The sequence below is a fragment of the Dendrobates tinctorius genome, unplaced genomic scaffold, assembly GCF_039654945.1.
Source record: "Dendrobates tinctorius isolate UK_male_01 unplaced genomic scaffold, ASM3965494v1 ptg000143l, whole genome shotgun sequence".
Lineage (NCBI taxonomy): Eukaryota > Metazoa > Chordata > Amphibia > Anura > Dendrobatidae > Dendrobates > Dendrobates tinctorius.
In genome coordinates, this window is record NW_027361810.1 from 23,602,911 (window position 1) to 23,627,833 (window position 24,923).

Consider the following 24,923-nt stretch of genomic DNA (forward strand, 5'->3'; position numbering starts at 1 on the left):
GTCTCTGTTCATAAATCAGATGAGGAAAGCTCAAAGTCAGATGTTAGAATGAGCTCGCTGACGGATTCTCAGTTAGCCCATTCCAAAGTTCAATTTTACTCCTTTTTAAGGTGTTTTACTCCAGAATTCTGGCAAAAACAGATCGTGCCAGAACTGTATGAGGTTTGTTTTTTTGTTTTTTTTTGCAGGCTAAGCTGTAGTTTTTTTACTAGTACCATGAAAGCATGCATGCTTTCTTTAATAATCCCCCTTTTTTATTTTATTTTAATAGGTGAGCAAAAAAGTCTACATCCTTTTATTTTCTTTGTTTTCTCTTTCCAAGATAATAGTAACTGCACAGGTCAATACAATGACATCCATTTTTCCATTTTTCCATTTTTTTTTTTTTTTGTTTTTGCTAGTTTTGCACTATATTTTTTTTCTTTGTTTGCATTATATTTTAAGAGCCATGACTTTTTTCATTTTTCTTAGTACAGAACTCTCTGGAGGGTTTTTTCATTTCATGCTTTATTTTGTTTGCCTTACGGCCTTGTAGTTTTAATTGCTCCCTTTCTTGGATACATGTTACTTTTTGATTTTATTTTTTTTTTTTTTTTTTTTTTTTTTTTTTTGAAGGGGGGTGGGAGGTTGCTAGTAATCACTGGCCAGGATAGGATAAATCTATTTTTATTGTAGTGGTTGCTGTGGATGTGGTGATACTGGATGTCTCTCTTTTTGGGGATGTTTTGTTTGTTTTTTTTTTGTTTTTTTTAGTTTTGAGACTAAAATTATTTTTGTTTTTATAAACTTTTGTTTTTAGATCTTTTAGGCCGGTAAATTTATCCCTGTCTGATCCCTGCACCTCCAGCAAAGTTCTTGTCTCTGATGGAGGAGCACCTCGAGACTTTTTTTTTTTTGGGAGCATCTAAGAATAATTGTCCGGATCCAGAGTTCATGCCCAACGTTCTGCAGGTTATCTTCACGCTGTCGATACTAATGTTTTTCTCCTTTTCCATCTGCAGGATTAAAGCTTCAAATTTGTGACATCATGAAGTTCCTTGGGAAGAATTGCAATATTTTGGCTACAGGATGGAAAATAAAGAAAAGGCCGAGAAGATGCGACCTATAAGTGGCTGACTCTTGCAGACATCTCCATCCCGGTGCGCTCGGCTGGACCAGGATGAAATGTTCCTTACACCTGAGTATCTGTTATCATATCGGCTCCAGCGCATGGATGGACTGTACCGTTTCATAGCGCGGGGAGACTGTTGCCGTCTCAGAGGTTTCTGCTCCTGGAGCGATGTGGGATATCTTACAGAAATGGCTTACAGGAGCAGCGCCCGATTCTTCTAGTTTGCCCTGAACATTACGGAACCAAATGCACTTTGTGCAGTTTACACAACTGTGCAGGATCGGCCCTCTCGGAGTCATGAGTACACACGGCGTGTTGCAGTCCTCTTTCTATTGATACCTTTGCTGAATCACTGTAAGAAAATGAATGGTGGAAAGGTATGTGATGGAGGAGACCATGACAGTGCCCCTCTGTCAGTGCAGGTTCCTGTGGGCTGGCAACGACGAGTGGACCAAAGTGGAGTTCTTTACATTAGGTAAGTGTCCTGGTGTTTGGATACCCATGATCAAGCAGTTATTTCCTGTCCTACTGGAATGCCCCTTTTAAATGACACGTTGGCTAAAAATATGCCGTCTTCATTTATACACTTCAGGTCAAAATTTTTTTTACCTAATTTTGTTGGCACATGAAGGGGGCTGACTGACTACTCATATAATGTAAGAAGGTAGGGAAGCCTCCTTCGTGCACTGCATTGGTCACGCGCTCATACAGGAAGCGCTGCCTTGTATCGGACACAGGACCTGCATAAACTAAGATTGTGGGCACCTTTCAGGTGTGAATTACATAATTTATTATTTTTAGCATATTTAAAGTGAACTTTTCCCTGGATTTCAACAACAGTCTTCATACATTATTTAAAAAAAAAAAAAAAAAAACCCCTGATGAGACTGGTGAACTTACTGTGAAAATCCGTGACAAAATGTCTGTGTAATACCAATATTAAACTGAGCAATTAGGAGTCCAGCTACAGAACAGAAAACTTAATACGGGTTTATACTGCTAATCTGACGTAGGTTTTAACATCAGGCCTACTAGATTCTATTAATGTATGCAGAAATTTCAAAACCATGCAACGATTCAGAGAAAACATTAGTTGAAAAGCCGTCCGGAGACCATGCTTCTTGGCTGAATAGTCCAAGGCAGGTCCCTGGTGGCTTGTCCGCCCTGCTCTCTTTGACTGATGGGTCTCTCCTTGTGTATGACTGTAGGTGACCTCCCTTGCACTACACATCCCCCTTAATATAATGTATAATAACTAAACTAAGAGTAAACTTCTTATGCATAAGTTAGAAGTCCAGATAATAAGGGGTTCTGAGGGGGACTTGCAGCGATTCAGCCCTTTCTTCTTGTTTTTAGCCCCAGCGGATCCCATCTGTCATGTTTAGACAAGGTCAAATCTTACCTTCTCACGGATGGAACTTGCAAGTGCGGCCTGGAATGTCCTCTTATCCTGCACAAGGTACGGTGATTCATTAGACTACTCTGTACCCCACGTTGCATTACTCACATTTATTCAATCTAAGCACCTTTTGTGTTTCAGGTTTTTGCTGATATTTTATTTTTTTTGCATTGTGCAATTTATCTGACTTAGGTGTTTAACTTTGACCCCGGAGCCGCTGTAAAGCAAAGAACCGCAGAGGATGTCAAAGCAGACGAGGACGTGACCAAACTGTGCATCCACAAGCGCAAGATCATCGCCGTGGCCACACTACGCAGGAGCATGGAGGCCCCTCACCCTTCGCTGGTTTTAACAAGTCCTGGGGGAGGAACGAGTATGTGTAAACTTAGCGCTGTAGATTTGTACTTATTATTATTATTATTATTATTATTATTATTATTATTATTTTTATTTTATATAGCGCCATTTATTCCATGTGAAAAGGGGAAATATAGACAAGTACAATAAACATGTGTAAGACGAGGGACACACAAGTACAGAAGGAGAGGGGACCCTGCCCGCGAGGGCTTACAGTCTACAGGGATGGGTGAGGATACAGTAGGAGAGGGTAGAGCGGGTCGTGCGGTGGTTCAGTAGACTGAGGATCATTGCAGGCTGTAGGCTTGTTGGAACAGGTGGGTCTTCAGTTTCATGGGAACACAGAAGAAGGCTCTGCAAAATTTTGCACTGTGTATTTCCTCCTAATTATGCTGTTGTGGTGCGTATGTTTATTAAAAAAACTTACCGATTACCCTTTTCCCCAGTTTCCAGCGCCGCGCTGATCCTCTTCTGGATCTCGTGACCTCCGTAGACTCGCCGGCTCACACAGGGTTAGTACCGGAAGTAGCTTTCTCAGTGTAAATCTACTGAGACTCGTTCTGTGTCTCCTAGACTTACACTGGGAAAGTAGCTACTGCTCCACATAGGACGTCTTGTGAGCCAAACAAAACTGCAAGAGCTGTCACGTGGTCCAGAAGAGGAACGGAACCGCTCTGGAAACTGGGCAAGACCACGATCGGTAAATATTTTAATACTTACACGCCATTACAGACATAATTGGGTGGGATTACGGAATAAAAAGCTTGAGACTTTTCACCTATTTTTTTTTTATTAGATTAAAATAAAATTAATGAGCAAAGTAAAAATGCAGGCATTTTCTACAATATTACAATTGTGGTTTTTGAGGTGTAGACTAGATTTCACAAATTATTTTTCCATTGTTAGAACTGCATGGACCCCCCCCACTGAGCTTGTGTCCCTCATTCTTCACTGGTTGCAAGACTGGGATGGGGGAGATGAAGCGGCTGGTCTCTGACTTAGCAGTCATTGTCTCATCAGCGTCATAGACTTGCGCGTTACTCCCGTCTTTGTAAATACAAGAAATCTTTTTCAATTTATTGCTTACTAAAATTCTCAGCCGTTCATTTATTTACAGCTTATTGCCTTGGAGACCGACCGCCACTTCTAGACAGCAAAACTCACCCAGTGCTTACCAACTCTTTTCTATAGAGCTTGTAAGCACTGTTCTAGAGCCGGCCAGGATCACTGGAGGGCGCTATTCTAATCCCGCAGTGCTTACAAGCAAGACAGCAGGGTGGTCTGTCTCCTAGGCAACGAGCTGTAAACAAGAATGGGTGAAAATATTAATATAATAATAAATTGCAAAAGTTCTTGTTTTACAAACGCCATCAGTGGCATCCAAACCAATTTTTACTTCAACTGTCTAATCTGGCCCCATCAATCAAAGGCAGAGAGGCAGTCATTGAGCCAATAGCAGGTGCAGAGGTAAGTCTGTACTCACCTAGCAGATGACTTGACTCCAAAGGATCGAACGTGGATTTATAGGACCCAACCTGCGATTCTTCATCAGTTTGTTTTGAGAAAAAAAGTCTTCTGTACCTTCACTAAGACATTTGACTATGCCACCTTATAATAAAGTGATGGCGGTACATTTTTTGTCTAGGGGACTGGTTCATTATATACATTACAACTTTTTTGTTTTTTTTCCTTCCCAGATTCTGCTCCTGTCATGTCCTCCCGTGCAGCCACCCCGCGATCCATAAGAAATAAATCACTGGAGGGCGTTGTGAATTCTGTGCTGCCAGAATGTAAAAATCCATTTAAGTTGATGGTTAAAGACCATGTGGGCTCTCAGCCGCTCGATCTCCATCCTGCATATCCACCACAAAGGTTAGGCATTAACGAGCATGGACAGAAATCGCCGTATCGTGGCGGCCATAGCAACATGACAAGTCCAGCCTCATCCGGATCCCAGATTTACTGTGATGGATCTGCGTCTCCAAGGATCGACTCATTGGGAAGCCCTGATGCATTTACAAGGAACAATCCCAATTATCATGCTCCCCCCAATTCCAGTCCCATTCACGTTAACAGGACTCCCATCTCTCCACAATCCATGATGTTGCATGGGTCCCCAGTGCAGCAGTCGTGTGCAGTGGCCGGAAGGACAAATCTACCTTTGTCTCCGACGTTTGCCAGTCCATTCTTAAAGAAAAACATTTGTAATTACCCACCCAACATGGATATGTCACGTACAATGTTTCATCATAAACAAACACCGGGTCCTCCACCCCCTCTGCCGCTACCCCCTCCTCCACCTCCACCGCTTTGTGCTCTTCAGAAAAAGCCATTAACATCGTCTGAGAAAGATCCACTTGGTATTCTCGACCCCATCCCCAGCAAACCAGTTCTTCAAAACCCTGTAATGAACACTACCCCATTTCATCCAAACGTTCACTCTCAGGTACCCGTGATGAATGTAAACATGCCACCTGCCGTCGTACCTTTGCCAAGTAATCTTCCATTGCCAACCGTCAAACCTGGTCATATGAATCATGGTAATCACATTCAGAGAGTCCAGCATCCAGCGTCGACCTCCTTATCCCCTTCACCAGTCACCTCCCCGGTTCATGCAATGCCGCCCGGTATCGGAAGAATCGAGGCATCGCCCCAAAGATCACGTTCTTCTTCCACCTCGTCAGACCATGGAAATTTCATGATGCCGCCGCTCAGTACACAACCTACCTGCAGTGGCCTCAAACTCCCACCACGTTCTCCAAGACCAAGCATGGGCTCTCCAAGACCATCCATGCCATCAAGCCCTTCGACGAAGCCTGACGGACATCACCAGTATAAAGAGATCCATAATCCATTGTTACCTGGAATGAGCAATGTATTAAACCCCCCCAACAATACTGTTTTCCCCCCGTCTTCGGCTGGTAACGCTCCTATTAAAGGTCAGACAGGATTGCTGGGGATGCCTTTAAATCAGATCTTGAACCAGCATAACGCTGCCTCTTTCCCAGCGAGCAGCTTACTTTCAGCAGCAGCCAAAGCACAGCTAGCAAATCAAAATAAACTTGCTGGTAATAATGGCAATTCCGGATCTGCCTCCAGCTGTGGCAGCAACGAAGGAAATAGCACTTTACCCACAATGTTCCCCCCGGCCTCTAACGTGCTACTACCACCACCACCACCGTCCGAAGCGCAGAGCGGCCGGGCGGCCCTTAGAGATAAGTTGATGTCTCAGCAGAAGGACTTAAGAAAGAGAAAGCAGCCCACGTCAACAGTTGTCAATCTTCTGAAGCCTCCGCCTATGGATAATCCCAACCTACAAAAAGCGGGAGGCGACGCGATGCGGAAACGAGGGCAAAGCTCATTCCCCTTGAATTCAATGTCTCAGCTGTTGCAAACCATGAGTTGTCAGAACTCCCACATGAACAGCAATAGCGCCATTCCCGACCCGAACATGAGCTTGCCGTGTCCTGCCAACCAGCTGGGTTACAACGACAACGGCCTGAACGCCGCTAATCTCCATAATTCGCTGGCACTGAACATACCAATTAGAGGGGAGGGCGTCCCCTGCCAAAATCCAAACACTAACTTTCTCCATGGCAACAATCCAGTTCCTAACTCTCATCTCGCTGGGCTCATCAACCAGATGCAGAGCAGTTACGGAATGTTACCCCACCCGGGGAACCCTTTACATCTCAACCCATCCCAGCTGAGAATGCAGATGTCGTCCTCCATACCAATGATCGCCAACAGCTCGGATGCAGGTACGCTCTGCACCTGGGATTTCATGTTTTGTTTTGTTCTTGTTTGTTTGTTTTTTTTCGGGGGGGTGCAGTTGGAGATATTGCAGACTGTTTACCTTTTTTTTTTTTTTTTTAGTGACACTTTTTATTAATGAAACACTTCCACTATTTGTTTTCTCCATATTTTTATTCTTGTTGCATAAAATTTAAAAATGTCAAATGTATTTTGGGATTTTGTTTGATGCCACCTCCCAGGTTTCTCAACCTCTTTTGTCAAAGTAATTTTCTAACTTCTAGGTCAAATCCCAGAACCCTGGATGTCTTTTATTGATTAAGAATAATATTACAGGTTATGAGTACAAGATACTGACACGTTAACGTGCTCGAATAAGGTGTTCTCTGAGCATGCTCGTGTGCTAACCAAGTCTCTTCAGAGTGCTCGAATAATATGTTCGATTCCCCGTGGCTGTTAGAGAGCCAATCACACGCAGAGATTTCCTGTTTGTTAGGCATTCTATGCATGTGTTGTGCCTGTCTAATAACTGCAAGACATGCAGCCGCGGGGATTCGAACATATTTTGCAAGCACGGCAAAGACACTCAATTAGCACACGACCATGCTCTGATATTGCCTTATCCAAGCACGGGTGCTCATCACTAGTACAAGACGTTGACCCGAGGAACTAGTGTGATTGCTGTATGTGGAATTGGGAAGGAATAAGGCAGATGTTAATTTCCCCTAATGGCTTCTACCTCATCGGAGTTTTTTTGCCTTCTTCAACAGGTTAGGTTTTAGCTTTAACTCGATGGACTTGTCTGTCTTCACCCTTAAAAAGGTTGTCTGATTTAAGGAATTTTTGTCTACGAACGCAGCTTGGTGTAAAAACAACAAAAGTGCTTCACTCGCTGTCCTCCAGTCCACCCCTGAGTCTCCACCACTGTCCCCTGCGTCTGGCATTGGCTGCCACGGCAGACAGACGGTGAGCTCAACGGCTCCATAGGACATGGAGAGCCAGTGTGTTGTGACTGTCACACAGCCGTGACACATGCAGCTGCGGTGTCGAACAGCTGATCATCAGGAGCGATCCAGGTTCCCGATGCAGCTATTCGGATATGGAGTTATCCGAAGCTATTCGCTCTTCCCTACCTATGACCTATCGGAAAATTGATATTTCCATGATGACATCAGTGATCATGACCAAAAAAAGCCGTGAATCTTTATTGCGCTTTGACTCGTGAAAGAATGCCGTCCCGTCAAGGAGGCATAGACCTTTGTTCCACTGTCATCATGATCCCACTGCTCTCCTGTTACACGTATACAATGGCAGCAGCTGCCTTGTGAGACATGCCGGTCTTCAGTAGAAGTAGGACCGTGGCTCACACTGGGTGAAGAACGTGCTCCCTTGTTAATCATGTTACTTGCACAGTGTCTGAATTACTATTCATCACATTTACCTTTCTTTGATCCTTAGGAGGTCCCTTACCAATGTCATCGGTAGCTATAGCCGGCACAGGTCAACCAGCCATTACAAAGACAACATCTGTCCTCCAAGATGGCGTCATAGTCACTACAGCATCTGGAACGCCAATGCAGAGCCACCATCCCATGGGCAACAGCTTTCCATTTCCAGGACCAGAGCACACTAATAATCACTTTGCACGGAACACTAACAACAATCTTCCGCGACCTGTCAACCCCAATCTTTTAAATGCCCTGCCGATGGCGCTGCCCATGAATCAGCAGCATCTACTGAATCAGAATATCCTACACATGCTGCAGCCTCCTACGGGAGACGGTAAGACCCTACCTCTAGCCAATCTCTTCATTTGCTTTTGTCCCTTTTTTGGGGGGAGGGTGTATAAAGTTTAATTTCTGTAGGGAATGGATCGCTAGGATCTTAAGTGATGCCGAAAGTGGTGACAGCAAATCTGATGACTGTTCCCCTTACATGGGCTAATTAGATCTTTGACAAATGTGGGTCTGCACCTAGTCTCCAGAAAGGTGGATCCCCCACTATATCGGCCTGAGACTCTCAGGACATAATGGGAGTTGCAGTTTTATGACTGGAACAAATGTTGGAATCGAGAAGTCAGGGGAGACTTCATCCAGTCTCACACCCCTCAGAGTGCTCCTAAAATGTCTTGTCTCTCTTCTAGGAGACCTGACGTCCGTGAACAACACCCTGAATAACCATCAGCTGTCTCATCTTCAGTCCATACTAAACAACAATCAGCAACAGCAACTCCTACAAGGGTTTTCCAATCTACACGCCTTGAAAGGACATGTTCCCGGGCCTCCGAACAATATAAACCCCATGACCTGTTTGTTCCAAAACTTCCAGGTAATTACATTTTGTGAAGCTTTACAAAATTCTCATGTGCTAAATCCCCCATTTTGGGGAAACATTTTGTTTATTTTTTTTCCTGTTTGTAGCCATTTTCTTCCAGGAGCCATTCTACATGTTATCAGCCCTATCATGACAGGGGATACATATCGGTGCATCCTTCAGGAGCTTTTCTTCATGTTATCACCCCTCTACCCTATCATTTGTGCCCTCCTTTCTTATCCCAAAGGGGTTAGACCATTACTACGTTTGTTCCAATCACCGCTTTATTCCCGTGCATTCATTTTTTCTTTATTTCCAATAGGTGAGAATGCAAGAAAACAAAGAGGTAAATGCCCAGATGGGATTGTCTTCAATGCACGAAAACCCAAACTCTGCACTTCCTCCATTTCCAGAGAAATCCTGTACCATGCCGCATAGGACAGAGCCGTACATAAAAGATAAACGGGAGGGAGACGGCTCGGTGGACGCCATCTATAAAGCTGTCGTAGATGCGGCCAGTAAAGGAATGCAGGTGGTGATCACTACAGCCGTGTCCAGCACAACGCAGATGAGCCCCATCCCAGCACTAAGTGCCATGAGTGCCTTCACCGCATCCATCGGTGACCCGTTAAATCTCTCGAGTGCGGTGAGCGCTGTCATCCATGGAAGGAACATGGCAAACTCTGATCACGAGGTCAGGACAAGGAACTCTAGAGGTAACCGGATGAGGAAGAACTTGGATCACGGCAAGCATATGGCTGACGGGGACGGGTTTGATTATTTAAAAGCAGGATGCAATACACCTAAAAGACAATGGAACGGGGGTCAGAGTCCTGGAGACGTGAACAGGTGGAAGTGTGAGGAGGTTCTGGACCACAACGCACAGGTCCATGGCAATCCTTACCAAGCAAGATCTGGCAACATCTCTATATTGCACTCCTTTGAAGATGAGCAGTGCCAGATTTTGTTGCCCCCCAGACATTGTCCGAACGATAAAATGCTGGAGGATAACTTCAGGTTTAACCATTACAAAAGAACTATGATGAGTTTTAAAGAGAGGTTGGAAAGCACGGTGGAACGGTGCGCTCACATGAACGGGAACCGGGCCGGTCTGCACAGAGGGTACGGAGATCTGCTAAGCATCCCCAAACAAGAGATCAGCATGGAGGAACAATCTCCCAGCTCTTCCAACAGTTTGGAGAGTTCTTTAGCAAGAGACTATATCCATTACAATGGAGACTTCCATGCCAAAGGCATGAACGGTTGCGCACCAAGTCCCTCAGACACCAAGAGTATCAGTAGTGAGGACGATCTGAGGATACCCGACTCCCCGTCATCAAATGACTTAATGCCTTATAGGCCAAGGACGTTTAATATGGGAGACTTGGTCTGGGGACAGATTAAAGGACTGGCCGCATGGCCTGGAAAATTAGTGAGGGACAACCTCCACAACTCGTATCAGCAGAACTCTGAGGAGGGGAAGGTACACGTCTATTTTGTATTTTTAGGATATATGAATTGTTTGAGCTGGATACTGGCGTGTGGTAGAAAATATTGTCTTCTCATATTCCCTTTGAGGTGAAGGTAGTGAATGCAGAAGGTAAAATGTCTATTTTCAAGGGTTTATTTCCAATCGGGCCATATTGGATCAACAGTGATCTACCAGATTGAAGGTGCCACAGTTCTTTGGCAAATGCCGTGTCTCTTCAATGTTTACCTGGCACATCTTGATGCGTTTTTGTTCCCGATTTTGCAGTTTTGTTTTGTCCTATTCAATTAAATAAATAAAGCTGCAAAACCCACGAAAAGGCGCAACGTCCCCTCGTCTAATATGTCTTAAGGCTGTGGCTGAAAATCACGACAGTCTTAGTCTGCTGCAATTTTTTCCGCTGCTTTCACCTGCAAAACCTGATCAGCTGTTTGGTATTGCAGATGAAACTGCTGCGTTCCTGCAAGAGCTAGTGATTGTCCAGGGAAACCACATCGGCACAAAACTGCTTCGGGTGTGATCGCAGACTAAACACAGGTCGTCAATTTGGAAGTCCCTAGGCCATGTGCACACGATGCAGATTTCCAGCGGATCCGCAGCGGATTTTACCGCGCAGAAACGCTGCATATCCGAATTGTGATGTACAGTAGCATGTTAATCAATAGCTAGAAAAAACCGCTGTGCAGACGCTGCAGATTTTTCCGCGCGGTTTTCTTGCGGTTCAAAATATGCAGCATGTCTCTTCTTTTGTGCGGTTTTCCACCTGCTCCATTCTCCAAATCCGCAGGGGAAAACCGCAAGAAAAGGAAAAATGCAGGTCATTTGACTTGCGGATTTCTTCATTTCTGCTCTGAAAAATCCGCAGCGCAAAAAAGTACGTGTGCACGAAGCATTTTAATAATGGAAGACTAGATAATTTCAGTCGTGTGAATTTGCTGGATTTCTCCAGTCTCAGTCCTGCACAGATCAAAGCATTATCTGATAGTTTTGCTCCATAAACTCCAGTGAATGTTTACTTTATGTTTAGTTTACTTTGTTCGCTACAGTCATTCCGGTGTTCCTATGACATCTAGTACATCCGCTTGACTTCCGCAGCCAATTACTAGCCGCAAAAGTTGCTTTTTTTTTTTTTTTTTTTCTTTTACGTGTTCAACCACGATTAAAGCCAGTGATTGACTGCAGCGGTTTCGGGGATGTACAGCACTTTCTTAGAGCTGGATGATGAGCATCTGAACTGGAGCAGTGGGGGATTTAAAGGGGTAAACTTTTTTGCAAATGGTGAAATGCACAATGGCATCTAATGATAATTGCGATCTTTGCCTTGTTAAAGGCTTCTTCTCATCAGACATTTGTGGTTTATATAGCAATTTATATTTTTGGAAATCCTGTAGAAGTCGACGTCAAATGTGTGAGGCCACTTCTCCACAACTTAAGAGTTGCAAGCTATGACTTTTTGAGCCGAGACCTGCGTCTATCAGGGTACCCCTTCAGTTTTTGTCCCCTCTGACCCTAGGGATGCACATACTGCTTGATATGACCCTATATCAATCAGTCGGTTACTATAATCTTCCGGTGACTGCTGGAGCTTTTCTTCATGATAACATCCCTCTTACCAGTTATTTTGATGGGTCTTATAAGGACGCTCGCACACCATCTGCCCCCTAAAGTTGTCAACGGTGTTACTGAGATGAATAATAACAGGAGGGTTATGGTGATTTTTGTGTTTTAGTTCACGTTTGAGTTCTGCACCGCCCGGATTTTTGATTTTTATGAGGTTTTGTGCATCTCTAGATCTGTTGGGCCAGATTTCCACCCACAAAACATGACTTTCTAATTTTTTTTAAAACTTGTTAATGAAAAAGAAATTGCATGGAGGTGCCCATCCCATGATTGTAAAGTGCACGGTTGAAATTGTTACAATGTTCCAGGGAATATATGGATGTCGTGGTATAATGTGAATTTTTTTTATTTTAGAATTCAAGGGGTTTTTTTGTGTGTGTGTTTAGGAGAATGTTGTAGGCAGCAAAATGACCATTTCAGTAGTAATTATTTGACCCTTTTCCCAGAGTAACATTACATCCTGGGTTTATGTTTGATCGTTCACTTGAATATGCAGGACTAGAATTCTAGAATTCCTACTTCCAATCGGTGACACTAGAGTTCTAGTCCTCTTCTTCTATGAACAGGCAATTTGCATATTTAATTTCCCAGAGGAGAATTGCATGGCTTAAAAGCCTCCTCACATTGGCATGTCAGGCTTCACAAGGAGAAACATTACCCCTTGGATCACTGTCATTCACTTGCTTTCGGGAAATAGATGCCCGCTGTGGGAACGGATAATCTGATTTGATTTCCTTTAGATGGAGCACGAGAAGTTGAAGACTCTGACGGAGGGACTGGAGGCTTACAATCGAGCACAGAAGCGCAACCGGAAGTAAGGATCGCAAATACATTAGTCAGACCAGGCCCAGCAATCAGCGGCACTCGGCAGTTGAAGAACTGAAACTCCCAGCATGCCCTGAAAGCCACTGACTGTTAGAGTAGGCTAGGAGATGCAGAACAGCTGGATTCCCGCACGCTTCTGCGTAGAACACAGTCACCGCCAAACACAGTGCCACTTTTTGTCCATACCCATGTTTGGTATCAGTTTTTAAATGGCCATTATAAAAATTATTGAAAAGAAGAAAAAAATCCAGCTCCAATAAAAACGTGTCATTCATATCAAAGAATTAAGTTGACTGCTTCCTGTAGCAAAAAAATCCATCAGAAGGGAGAGGAGATGTACGGTAATATTTCCTCTATTAGATGGGACGCCCCAGTTGCGTTTGAAACGCGTTGCTTGATGTCCATCATGTAATGGATTTTTTTTTTTTCATTTTTACGGAAATTCATTAGTCACATCCAGAACGATTTTATATACGTATGAAATTTTTGGCACAAATTTTACAACGTTTTTTGTGGAGTATGCACGGTATTTAGCACTAAAAAAAAGGTTAAAAAGACAAATAGTCGGTTTTTGTAGATGAGCGTTTTACCTACATAAACTTATTTTTCCATCAAAATGATCTTGATTTTTTTTTTTTTTTTACTTTTTAGGAGCGGAACACTAAATAATCATTTAGAAGCTGCAATACATGAGGCAATGAACGAGCTGGACAAGATCTCTGGCAATGTAAGTTATAACCCCTCCATACTGGGAAATAAAATGTAATCATATTTATGAGAAAATTATGCCTACAAAGAATGAGACCTGCCCAGCAAATAACACAAGGCCTCGAACTTGATGATTTAAGGGATTAAAATAGAAAAAACAGTGACATCTACTCTTTAAAGACTTATGTTCAACTTCACACAGAACTTTTTGCTTCCTAAATGCAAAGTGAATCAAATTTGTAAATAGTCTTCATTAAAAATGTTCTACCAATTTGCTGCTGCAGGATGTCCAAGTCCTTCACGCCGCAGCTATTTTCTAATTATTTTATTTCCCATTTTCCTACGGGCCATATCTTTTTTTTACTGTCCAGAAAGCTGTGCAAGGGCTTGTGGGGTGTTTTTTTTGTTCGATCAAATAGAAAAAGTTACACTATCATGTGATGCACTTGAAAGCGTTCAAAAAAAAGAAAAAAAATAGTGTGTTGAAAGTGATTGCAAAAAAAGTGCAATTTCACAAATTTATTTATTTTATTTGTTTTACCATATTCGATATATGGTACAACTTTCCAGGTCTATGTCAGTGCGAGTACACAGATACCAGATGAGTAGGTTTTATTTTTGGGGGGGATTTTCAAGTGGTGAAAAAAAAAAAAAAGGATTCTTCTCTCAATTTTCTGAGACCCGTAACGCTTTCAATTTTTCGGGATATGGGGCTATGTGATGGCATATTTTTTTGTGTCCTGAGCATTTTTACTGATGCCAGTCTGAGATGTTTTAATCCCTTCTCGTTGCAATGACCAAGAAACGTAAATCTGGCGTTTCGACTTTTTTTCTCATTATGCTCTGTCCACTTATTAGATTTTGATAGCTTGGACTTGTTTTTTGTTTGTGTTTTTTTTTTTTTAATGGGGGAACGTGGGTGATTTAGACTTTTTTTTTTTTTTCATATTTAAAAAAAAAAAACAATTTTTTTTCTGTTTTTTACTGTCTTTAATGGTTGTATCTGCGATCGTCTTATCGCTTGTTCTACCTATAGCATTGCATCTTCATTGTGAAGGGGTTAATCTAGCAGAATGCTCAGCGAAAATGTTATTAATCCGTTAGCTCCTGATGGTTCTCTGCTCTTCTCTGACAGCAGCAGAAAGGGAGTTGTACAAAGACATAAAGAGTGTCAAGAAAGTATGTAATGCCTCTGGAAGGGCAGAGGAAGTGGTCTGTTGAAAAGGAGGAGTGCACTCTTCTAGTGCAGGCAAGACGCTGTGCTGATATGAGCTAATAAATACAGCAACACCCTGGATAAACACAGACCTCAAATCCAGCCTATATTACTGAGAGGGACACTCTCACAAAAATATGAAACTTGGATTACGCTGCATATCAGTGGGCCTCGAAATTAATGAAGATTTCAGACAGAAACTTAGTGCAATTTTTTTATTCTTACTAAATTGATCCACAAACCTGTAGAAATATTTTTTATTCATGTCATGGCTTTTAATTCCACTCACCCAATGGTTAATTCTCTATATTTTAGGTAATAGATTGTCCTTTAACTTATAACCATGAATGTATAACCCCAATATTCCTATTTTCCGATGTTTTTCCTTCAGTTGCCTCAGAGAGAACGACAGCTGAAGCCCCCAAAACCCAAGAGGAGGAAGATCTCCAGATAACATTGACAGTTCCTAAGATAATATATGTGTATATAGGCATTGATAATAATATATGTACATCAATATTTCTAGATGTCACCACCTGGTGTAAAGTGAATATGTGGTAAATATTTTTGCATTTTAGGCAGGTGGGCGCTGGAAACCTTTAAAAAAAGACAAAAACCCATGTGACTGAAAGGATATGATCTGTTTTGTTTTGTTTTTTTTCTATTACGCTACAGTTGTGATTATAAAGAATATTAGTCAGATGTTTCTGATACATTTTCAGTGTGTATATAAGAAGACCTAGAGTTTGATGACGAGGACTGAGATGTAAATAATGTACGATATTGTCATGTACAAGCCGACTTAATGCACACTTTATCTTTTACTGTACAATAATAGTGTACAAAAATTCTTTGGTTTCTATCAAGTTAATGTTTAAGTGATAGAAAAATGAAAAGTGAAAAAAAAAAACTTATTTTATATCATAATGTCAGAGGTGACCGCAATGGGGGCGCGCATCAGTCCTGATCATTACCTTACAAGAAAGCCCCTTACTCCCATTTCAGGTACCTGTTGGAGAGTGAGGTCTCAACACAATTATAAGATTGCATGTCCTCTGCTAACTTTAATCTGCAATAATTCCTTTTTATTTTTTATCTTTTGTTGCTGCGATGGCCAATAGTGTAAGGGTAGGCTGACCTGGGCAGCTGTCTTATTGTGTCACCCTGCAGGTATAGCTCCACTATGGTGGACACATACCAGGCAACTCCCGTAAATAACAGGATTTTTTGTTGCTTACCGTAAAATCTGTTTCTCTGAGCCTTCATTGGGGGACACAGAAACCATGGGTGTATGCTGCTGCCACTAGGAGGCTGACACTATGCAAATAAAAAAGTTAGCTCCTCCTCCGCAGTTTACACCCCACCGACAGGAAGTAGGATGCTCAGTTAGTGAGAAAGCAGTAGGAGAAGCAATCTGTAACGAGATAAAAACAGAAAACACAAATCCATACTGTAACAATATTATACAGTAAACGGTGCTGTTCAACTTGGGAGGGTGCTGTGTCCCCCAATGAAGGCTCAGAGAAACAGATTTTACGGTAAGCAACAAAAAATCCTGTTTTCTCTATCGCCTTATTGGGGGACACAGAAACCATGGGACGTCCCAAAGCAGTCCTCAAGGGGAGGGAACAGCAAATAACCCCATCAGGACGAGGGAGTCACCCTCGTCACCTGCAAGGTCACCTGCGAGGTCTTCTTTACCCCGACCGGCACTTGCCGAAGCTAGGCATGGGTTGTGAGAAACCTTATGGACCTGTGGAGGACCAATGACCGTACTGCAGAGGAGCCAGACGAAGGCCCAAAAAGTACCGCCAGGAGGACACGCACTGCCCGTGCAGTGTGCGTCGTACTGAAAAGAACGCAGTTCCTCCTGGGCCGGCAACCCTACTAATGTCGACCAGAATCCGCAAGCAGACGCTGACCTGAACATCCTGCTTCCTGTCGGTGGGGTGTACACTGCGGAGGAGGAGCTAACTTTTTTATTTGCATAGTGTCAGCCTCCTAGTGGCAGCAGCATACACCCATGGTTTCTGTGTCCCCCAATAAGGCGATAGAGAAATAAAGCTTTTCCGTAAATATAAAGCTTTTCAGCAGCTTAAAAGTAAAAAGGTCAACTGCCTGGTCAGCTGCCCAGGTTAACATTCAACCTGTTCCTACAAATGTAAAGCAGAGAGGTTTCTTAGTTACATCATGTTTTACAAAAAAGGAGTTCTCCACCTAAATTTTATATTTAGAAAAATGGGCAAAATTATAGTGTCCTTATGCCCCCTGTAGTTTTGGACAGGCTATCAGACTGTTTGTGATTCAATGCCTTTATAAGGGAATGACTACAATTATTATCCAGTATTGTATCCATATACAATTCACTCCTCAGCTCTCTCTGGTGGTCGCCACAGGAGGTAGCCAGCATCACCTCTTTTAATATTGCATCGAGGCAGGGTTTACGAAGCTCCTGCCGACATGCCCCACCGGACCGACTAATCAAAAGGTGGAGTCAGGGAAGGGATGCTGGTAGGTAGGAGGAGGTTTGCAGTACTCTGGTCCAATGACCATGAGAAACGGGGTCCTGCAAATTTTTTTTGCTTAACTTTGAAAATCCATACTGAATTTTAACGTAAAATAAACATAATGATGAGATACATGTATTTCGGGACAAAAAATTTTTTTTTAATCTGGTTTCGTTAACCGTTTTGGACTGTTTGCTTCTATAGCCTCTGTGTTGCTCTTTCTATTACTGGCTACTGAATGAGTTAACTGAGAATCTGCTAGTGCGCTCCTTCAGAACAAATGATGGGAGAATTTAACTCTTTTTTGTCTGAGCTTTAGTCAGCAGACTTTTATGCTCATAGACAACATCAAAAGCAAAAAAAGAGCCTTTAAGGCTGTGTGCACACATTTTGCTTTTTTTTTTTTTTTTTTTTTTTTTCAGTGCAGATTTGTCACAACCTGTTTTTCTGATGCCAGCAAAGTGAATGAGAATCCCGAAGTTTCATGTGCACACGTTGCTTACTTACGACTTGCAGATTTGATGTCAATTCTTTCATCGTTTTTGTTTCAGGTTTCACCCATACTAATGAGTGGGGAAAAACCTGCACCAAAAAAGTGTTTTCCATGCCAAAAGATGCAGACATTTCTGCACCAATCACTTAGGCCGGGATCACACATGCGAGGAATACGGCCGAGTATCGCATGTTAATACCTGGCATTTGCGCCAGCACTTGGATCGGAGCGTGCAGCTGCATGTATTGCTATGCGGCCACACGCTCCGCTCGGCGGCAGTGCCGGGTATTAACATGCGAGACTTGGCCGTATTCCTCGCATGTGATCCCAGCTTTTATACTGAACCTGTCATCAGGATTTTTGCTAAGTAAACTACAGGAATTGTCAGAATGGTGCCGTTATACTGATTAAAATTATACCTGGGGTGATGAAATCCATCTTGTGGTTGTTGTTTAATCTCTATATTTCAGTTGAGATTCTCAGGCTCCGGGGCGGTCTGTTGGTGGGGCTTTGTGGTGCTTTGCTCTCATATTCATCCTTATGGGCTTAAGTGACAGGTCAGTGACCTGCCTCCTATTTTAAATACTGCACTTCCGCAGTTCATAATTTGGTCTTTGAAAAAAAACATTACCTATGGCAAAATGGCGTCGGCAACAGATGCTTATGTGCATGCACCGACACGATTTTCCTGTAGTCAATTATTTTTTTTTTTTATTTTTTTTTAAACCTCTAACAACATGGCTCCGCCGGCAGATGCGCAGTAGCATTTATCGGCGACATTTTGCTGTAGTTTAATAAATTCCAAAGACTGCAATATGAACTGTGCAAGCGCATTATGTAAAATAGGAGGCGGGTCAGTGAAAGATCCAATTAAACAACAATCACAAGACGAATTTCATTACCAGATATCATTTTAATCAGTATACCAGCGACAGCCTGACACTGTCTGTAGTTTAATTGGCAAAATACTGATGACTGGTTCGCTTTAATGTGTGCACATACCCCAAAGTCCAAACGGTGCAAAATTTCTAATGAAAGAAACCCAATTGCAAAAATATTTTTCAGCCTGAAATACATTCAAAATTGCCTCCAAAGTTGGACAACCTTTTTAAAAAATGTAAGAGAAAAAATATTATTTAGGTGGAGAACTTTTCATGCACCAGCAGTGAGAAAAGTGGGCAATGTTCAACCTCCCTGAAACCAGAGTAAATACTCAATGTATCCCTCTGAGTGCTCGTTACGGCGCAGTGAGACAGCCATATAAGGCTAGTTTCACACTAGCGCTTTTGAGCGCAGCGACGGCCTGCGCACGGCCGCCGCTAAGCCCCGCCCCCTGTCGCGCCTCCGCCGGTAGCTCCGCCTACCGGTGCATGACGCTGCATGCGTCCTGCATCCCCTATCTTTATCAATGGGGGCGCAGGCCGTGCGCAATATGCGTTTGACGGTGCGCCGACCTGCGCCAAACGCAACCTGCTGCTGTTTGGTTGCGCTCGGCCTGCGCCCCCAGTGATAAAGATAGGGGACGCATGCAGCGTCATGCGCCGGTCGGCGGAGCTACCGGCGGAGGCGCGGCAGGGGGCGGGGCTTAGCGGCGGCCGTGCGCAGGCCGTCGCTGCGCTCAAAAGCGCTAGTGTGAAACTAGCCAAGTTGGAATGCAGTGAACGGACTGACCAGTATGTCTCTCGACCTGAGCATGACCGCTTCATATATTTCTATGAAGCTGTCAGTCTGGTCTGGCCAGTCCCTGCATTTCAGTCCGGTTTATACGGTTGTGTGACTGCGCCCTTAGGGTGCTTTTTATGGTCCTCATGGCAGGTGCATGTCCTTTTTAATCCCTACACCCCACTCTTTTCATACTTCCCACATCCCATCTTTTTTTTTTTTTTTTTTTTTTTTATTGCACTGATTTTCAGCCTAGGAAATTCCTAATCGCCACATACGATGATGTGTGAAGTGATTGTCTTTATTTCTAAGCCACGGCGATGAGTTTGCGCCATGGATATTTATATTGCTAATTATCTGACACTACAAAACTGTGTGCTGTCTACATAGCCTGGCCTTGGAAGCATGCATCTCCATTACACAGTATTAACTCGTCACAAGCAGCTGCCAGGGTGGATTCACCTGATAACGTAGCTTCCTTTTTTTTTTTTTCAATTTTTTTTTTTTTTTTTTTTTTTTTTTTTTTTTTTCCTTTTTCTTTTTTATTTTGTGTTTTTGTCAGTATTATGTAACATATCACAGATTTATTTTATTTAAAAAAAAAAGTATTTATACTGTTAACAGATTATATATTAATGTGGCTGAAACATGCAAGTTATTTTATTAACCAAATTATTTATGTTACGTAAAGTGAAAATGTGAAGCTACAGAAGAAGGAAAAAAAAACACTACGTATAAATGAGCCGACAATATTGTATTGTAATGAAACGTTTTCACTTGTGCATATGTATATTCATAAATTCATAATTCACAATTCATGGCTGTGAGCGCATGTGTGAATATACATCTCTTATTTCTGGACCTGATGGATTGCAAAAATCTAAAATTTAAATTTAAAAAAAAAAAAAAAAAAAAAAAAGCTCCTAATTGAAAGTACCCATCATCTGCCCCTCTGTAGTGGAAGCTTTTTTTTTTAACGGGTGCAGGAAATCTACAACATAAAAAAAACTCACCAAAAGCTTATTGTGGCAACATAGCCTTACTCATAGAAATGGTAGGGATCATGTCAGTGCCCCCAAAAACTGCAAAAATCCTACTTGCACGTTGTTAAGTTTGGAACAGTTGTTTTGCATAAATGGATTGTCCAACTGATTTTTTTTTTTTTTTTTTTTTTTTTTTTTTTTTCTTTTTTCTCATATTTTTTAGTTATTTTTTTTAATGTTTGTATCTTTATGTTCTCTTTTATTTTGTGTTCGTGTATTTTTATTTATTTTTTTTTAAGTGGAACAATCCAGAAGAGGCAATACTGCCTTCAACCTATCCCTGTTTACTCCCTAATCTGCGATGATCTCTGCTGCTTCTCTATGCCCTAGAGATGCTTCTGATTGGCTGAGATGGATCACCGCTATGGTGAGGGATTAGCAAGATCAAGAAGCAGAAACCAGCGAGGATCAAGGGGTGCAAAAGAACAGGAGTAGGGATAGAGCTGAATGGATCTGTGGAAGTTCAGGTTCTGGCACCAAACTTTAGTTCAAAGTTTGGTTCGGCTACCAGAACTGTACCCAAACTTGAATCTGAACCCTATTGAAATGAATAGGGTCCTGAAATTTGGAACTGGAATATTTGTGTCTGTCACTCACTCCTGAACTGTAAAACTTCCTGGAAAGTGAGTGTTCTGAGTTCTGCGCCAGACACTAGGTGTACGGTAAGAACCTTGAACTTTACCGTTCGGGCTCGCTGATCTATGACCAGGAGCAGTAAGGATCAGTGATATCCATATTGCTGCTTTTGTTTTTATTTTTATGGTACTTGGAACTTTTTGTAAAATAAAATTGGATAAGTATTCTGACATTGATGCTCCTCTACATTGTGCAACAATTTACCTAATCTAGGGCGATTAGGTCCTAACCACTTTATAGTTTACAAAGTTGCTATTAAATGCCACTTTGTTGCAGCCCATCAGTAAGTGAAGCTTGCACAAACTAATGCAATATTTGCTAGTCCTTTAAGAAAAAAAAAAAAAAAACATTTAGACACCCTAAATTATGCAAAAGGAGCATCTAAAGTCACGTGATTCGCCTGCGCCTGATTCCATTGCTACATATAGAGCCCAATCTATATTAAAAATATAAATCTTGCAATTCTCACATTGACCACTGGGTCTTTGTTTTGGGTTTTTTTTTTTAAACTCTTCTTGTTCTTTCAGGAAATTACACATGTACATTAGCCACAACGTACTAACCCCTATCTTTTGTGTTGAACCATCGAATGAGCGTGTTCAAAGGTCATTGTGAAGGAAGGGGGGGGGGAAGCAGAGGAGCTGTAACATCACCTATTGTGATTGGTTGATCTTGTGTGATCAGCTGTGTATAGAGATGTCACCTGTCACTGTAATCCTGCCTCTGATGATAGAGTCTGCTGAAAACTCTCCTGAAAGTATTAAGTTTAAAAAAAGCCTTAGTGGACACTGCGTAAATTGCATAATTACTAATTTAGAGGTTTTTTCTTTAATAAAGATTGTGATAAAAAAAAAAAAGCCAAAACAAATTCACATATAAAAAGCACAAAAAACTGAGTTAAACAATAAGTTATTTTGGATTTTAATTTGGTTCCAAAAAAAATGGCCTCCTCTGCTGAGTACAGGTGATGGGTACACTTATTTGACCCCTTCCCCATCAAATGCCCTGACCTACAGATTGTCAAGCGATGTGCTTGCTTAGTGTTACTTTTTCCGATTGTTCCTGTTACTCATTATTTGTGCTGTTTGTGTGACTGTTCTCTTGACAATATTTTCAGATCTTTCTTCAGTTTCATTGTATCATTTGTATGGATCATGAAGCCATTTCCTCAGTGTTCCCGATTATTGCGTTCTGTATTTCTCACCGCCGCTCTGTACTTTACATTGGTCGTCTATGTAAAGTGCATGCGATCTTCCTTTTCATTGAATTTTTTTTTTTTCTGCTAGAGTGTATGATAGGAGTAGTTGTTTCAGTCCCTAATGTTGTATTTTATTTTTTTTTTTTCATTTTTTTTTCTGTATGCAGTTAATGTAAATATCGTGCGCATTACAGGTCATGCAGTGTTGTGACATTTAAAAAAAAAAAATCAAAAATGTTGCACCAACTTTACGATTAAAACAAAAAACTGGTCACATACTTGAAACTCTATTCAGAGCGCCATTTATTTCTGTGTCCAAGCGGCAATGCCAGAGAACGAACCAAACCACATTCACGTCATACACCTAGATAATAGCGGGGGATCCATCCTTTGTGATAGGACCTTTAATGCTATAGTGGGGTGGAGTTCGGGAGTTTGAGTGATGCAGCGGTCAGACAGGGGCAGCGCCTCTCCATAAAAGTTGGGTGAAGACAAGTTTTTCTGCAAATAAAGTCTGTTTTTGATTCGAGTCATGGGTCAAACTTGGCGATGCAAGTCAATGGATAGAGAAACTAGGTCTGAGCTGAAAAGTAAATTAATGTGTATGCAAAATGTAAATGCATATAAACACATGACCTTTACACAGAGAAAAAGAAAAAACAAATATCCTAAAATAAAAAATTGCATGAAGGTAGTAATAATAATAAGGGTATTTAGTAAACATAATTTTGATCAAAAGAATGTACAAGCCATCCCGCCACGTCACGGCCACCCTTGTGGGACAGGCCTAACTCTTGTATTAAAACCTTTCCACTTGTCAAGTGACGTAAATGTGAACAAGGACTGAGGGACAGAACCAACAAGTGCTAAACACACATTTAGAAGTATTAATTGGATTGTTTCTGATAGTGCATTCCAAAAAACTGGAGCAGCAAGACAGAAGTCTTGAAGATCGAGGTGCCAGGGTTGGATTATGGAGGATGTTAGTCTTAGATCAGTTGCAGAACAGAGAGCGCGGTTAGGATGATAGAGATGAGGGAGGAGACAAAGGGCAGTGCAGAACTTTGGAGACCTTTGTGGGCGAGAGTGTTAAGTTTGTATTGTCGTCTGTATCAGATGGGCAACCAGTGCAATGACTGGCACAAGGTGAAGCATAGAAATAAACTTTAGCTTGCACTCGGTCAAAACTTGACGAGGTGCTGGTGTAACGGACTGGGTGGTGCCTGATATAGAATAAGGTTCACCGCACACTCTTGTGGATTATCTTATTCTGACACAAGGTGAAGGCATCGGTGTAGCAGCAATGACATCATATGCCGGCGACGTGCATGCTGGCAGCTTTAACTATTGCCGTGCGGGCCTGCAAGGCACTAGAGTTACTGAACCTGCGTCTCGGACGCAGGTTCATTTACTGCATCGGCAGAATCCTGCCGCTGGGGCCTGATCAGCAGAAGAGACGGGGCCCGAAGTGGGCCCCCTCTGCTGATCGGGCCCCATATGCAAGACAGGGCAGTAATGCCCTGATGGCGGCGGACAGAAATATGACCCTGACTGCCGCATTCAGGACGGATTGGAGAGGAGAAAGTTTAGTAAGAGGGAGACCGGTTAGTAGAGAGTTGCCGTAGTCCAGAGAAGAATGAATAAGAGCGAAAGAGTTTTTGCAGTTTGAATAGTGAGAAAAGGTCAGATTATAGAGATGTTTTTGAGATGCAGGTCACAAGAGCAACTGGATATAGGGAATAAAGGAAAGTTCTCCAAGACAGTGAGCGTGCTGCTTGGGACTTATGGTTGAACTACACATGCAAATGGCAATATTCGATATAGGTCAGTTAGCAGAGGGAGGAAGCACAGGGACTTCTGTTTTGGAGAGATTCCGTTCCAGATAGACTGAGGATGTAATTTCAGACACAGAGGACAATCTCTGGTATTTTGCAGAAAAATATATTAAGATTTAAAAGTCCTCTGTGGTTGTTACTAATGATGAGCGAATGTGCTTGTTGATACATGGATATCTCTCAAGTTTCTGGGTGTTCGGATGTGCTCTGCACTAACCTTGTTCTCTTTTTCTGTTTCTATGCGATACATTCTGCATTTAGCCTAGGGACAGCTACTGGAGCAGGGAGAGTGGCTGAATACAGCCTCTAGGCATGGCTTTGGGCTTTGCAGTCTGTTGCTAAATATATATATCTCTGCTCCATGTGACCACATTTTTTTCTCTTTGGGGTGGGGTTAAAATCATCCATACTTTTTAACATGCTTTGTGTTAAACTACTGTAATTTAACATTTAAAAAAAAAAAAAAAACGCTTGACCTGCTACAGGTGACCCAACTTTTTGTTACAAAAATTGTCTATTGTCATTCATACAGTTTAGCCTGGTTGTGTGAATTTATGATGGTTTGAAATATTTAAAAACACTTGGCCTCCTACAGGCGAGACAATTTTTTTTTTTTTTTTGTTAAAAAAATTTAGATTCAATTAATCAAGGAAACTTGGTTTCCAGAGTTACAAAGTGTGTAAGGCTACTTTCACATTAGTGGTTTTTAGCGCTGCGCTTTGTGCGCAATAGAAACGCATGCAAAAAAGGCATGCATT

At 42.1% G+C, this 24,923-nt stretch overlaps 1 protein-coding gene across 1 annotated transcript in view; it reads left to right on the plus strand.

Moving 5' to 3' along the window:
* The window catches only part of MBD5 (methyl-CpG binding domain protein 5), a 31,294-nt gene extending 8,686 nt beyond the window's left edge, over positions 1 to 22,608 (plus strand). Inside the window, exons 3-12 of the mRNA XM_073545585.1 lie at positions 1,002 to 1,586; positions 2,468 to 2,570; positions 2,703 to 2,883; positions 4,565 to 6,628; positions 8,079 to 8,402; positions 8,764 to 8,948; positions 9,256 to 10,416; positions 12,783 to 12,856; positions 13,519 to 13,594; positions 15,183 to 22,608. Of these exons, the coding sequence (XP_073401686.1) occupies positions 1,474 to 1,586; positions 2,468 to 2,570; positions 2,703 to 2,883; positions 4,565 to 6,628; positions 8,079 to 8,402; positions 8,764 to 8,948; positions 9,256 to 10,416; positions 12,783 to 12,856; positions 13,519 to 13,594; positions 15,183 to 15,245 (4,344 nt within the window). The 5' untranslated portion in view covers positions 1,002 to 1,473 and the 3' untranslated portion in view covers positions 15,246 to 22,608. The remainder of the gene's footprint in view (positions 1 to 1,001; positions 1,587 to 2,467; positions 2,571 to 2,702; positions 2,884 to 4,564; positions 6,629 to 8,078; positions 8,403 to 8,763; positions 8,949 to 9,255; positions 10,417 to 12,782; positions 12,857 to 13,518; positions 13,595 to 15,182) is intronic.
* The last annotated feature ends 2,315 nt before the right edge of the window (positions 22,609 to 24,923 follow it).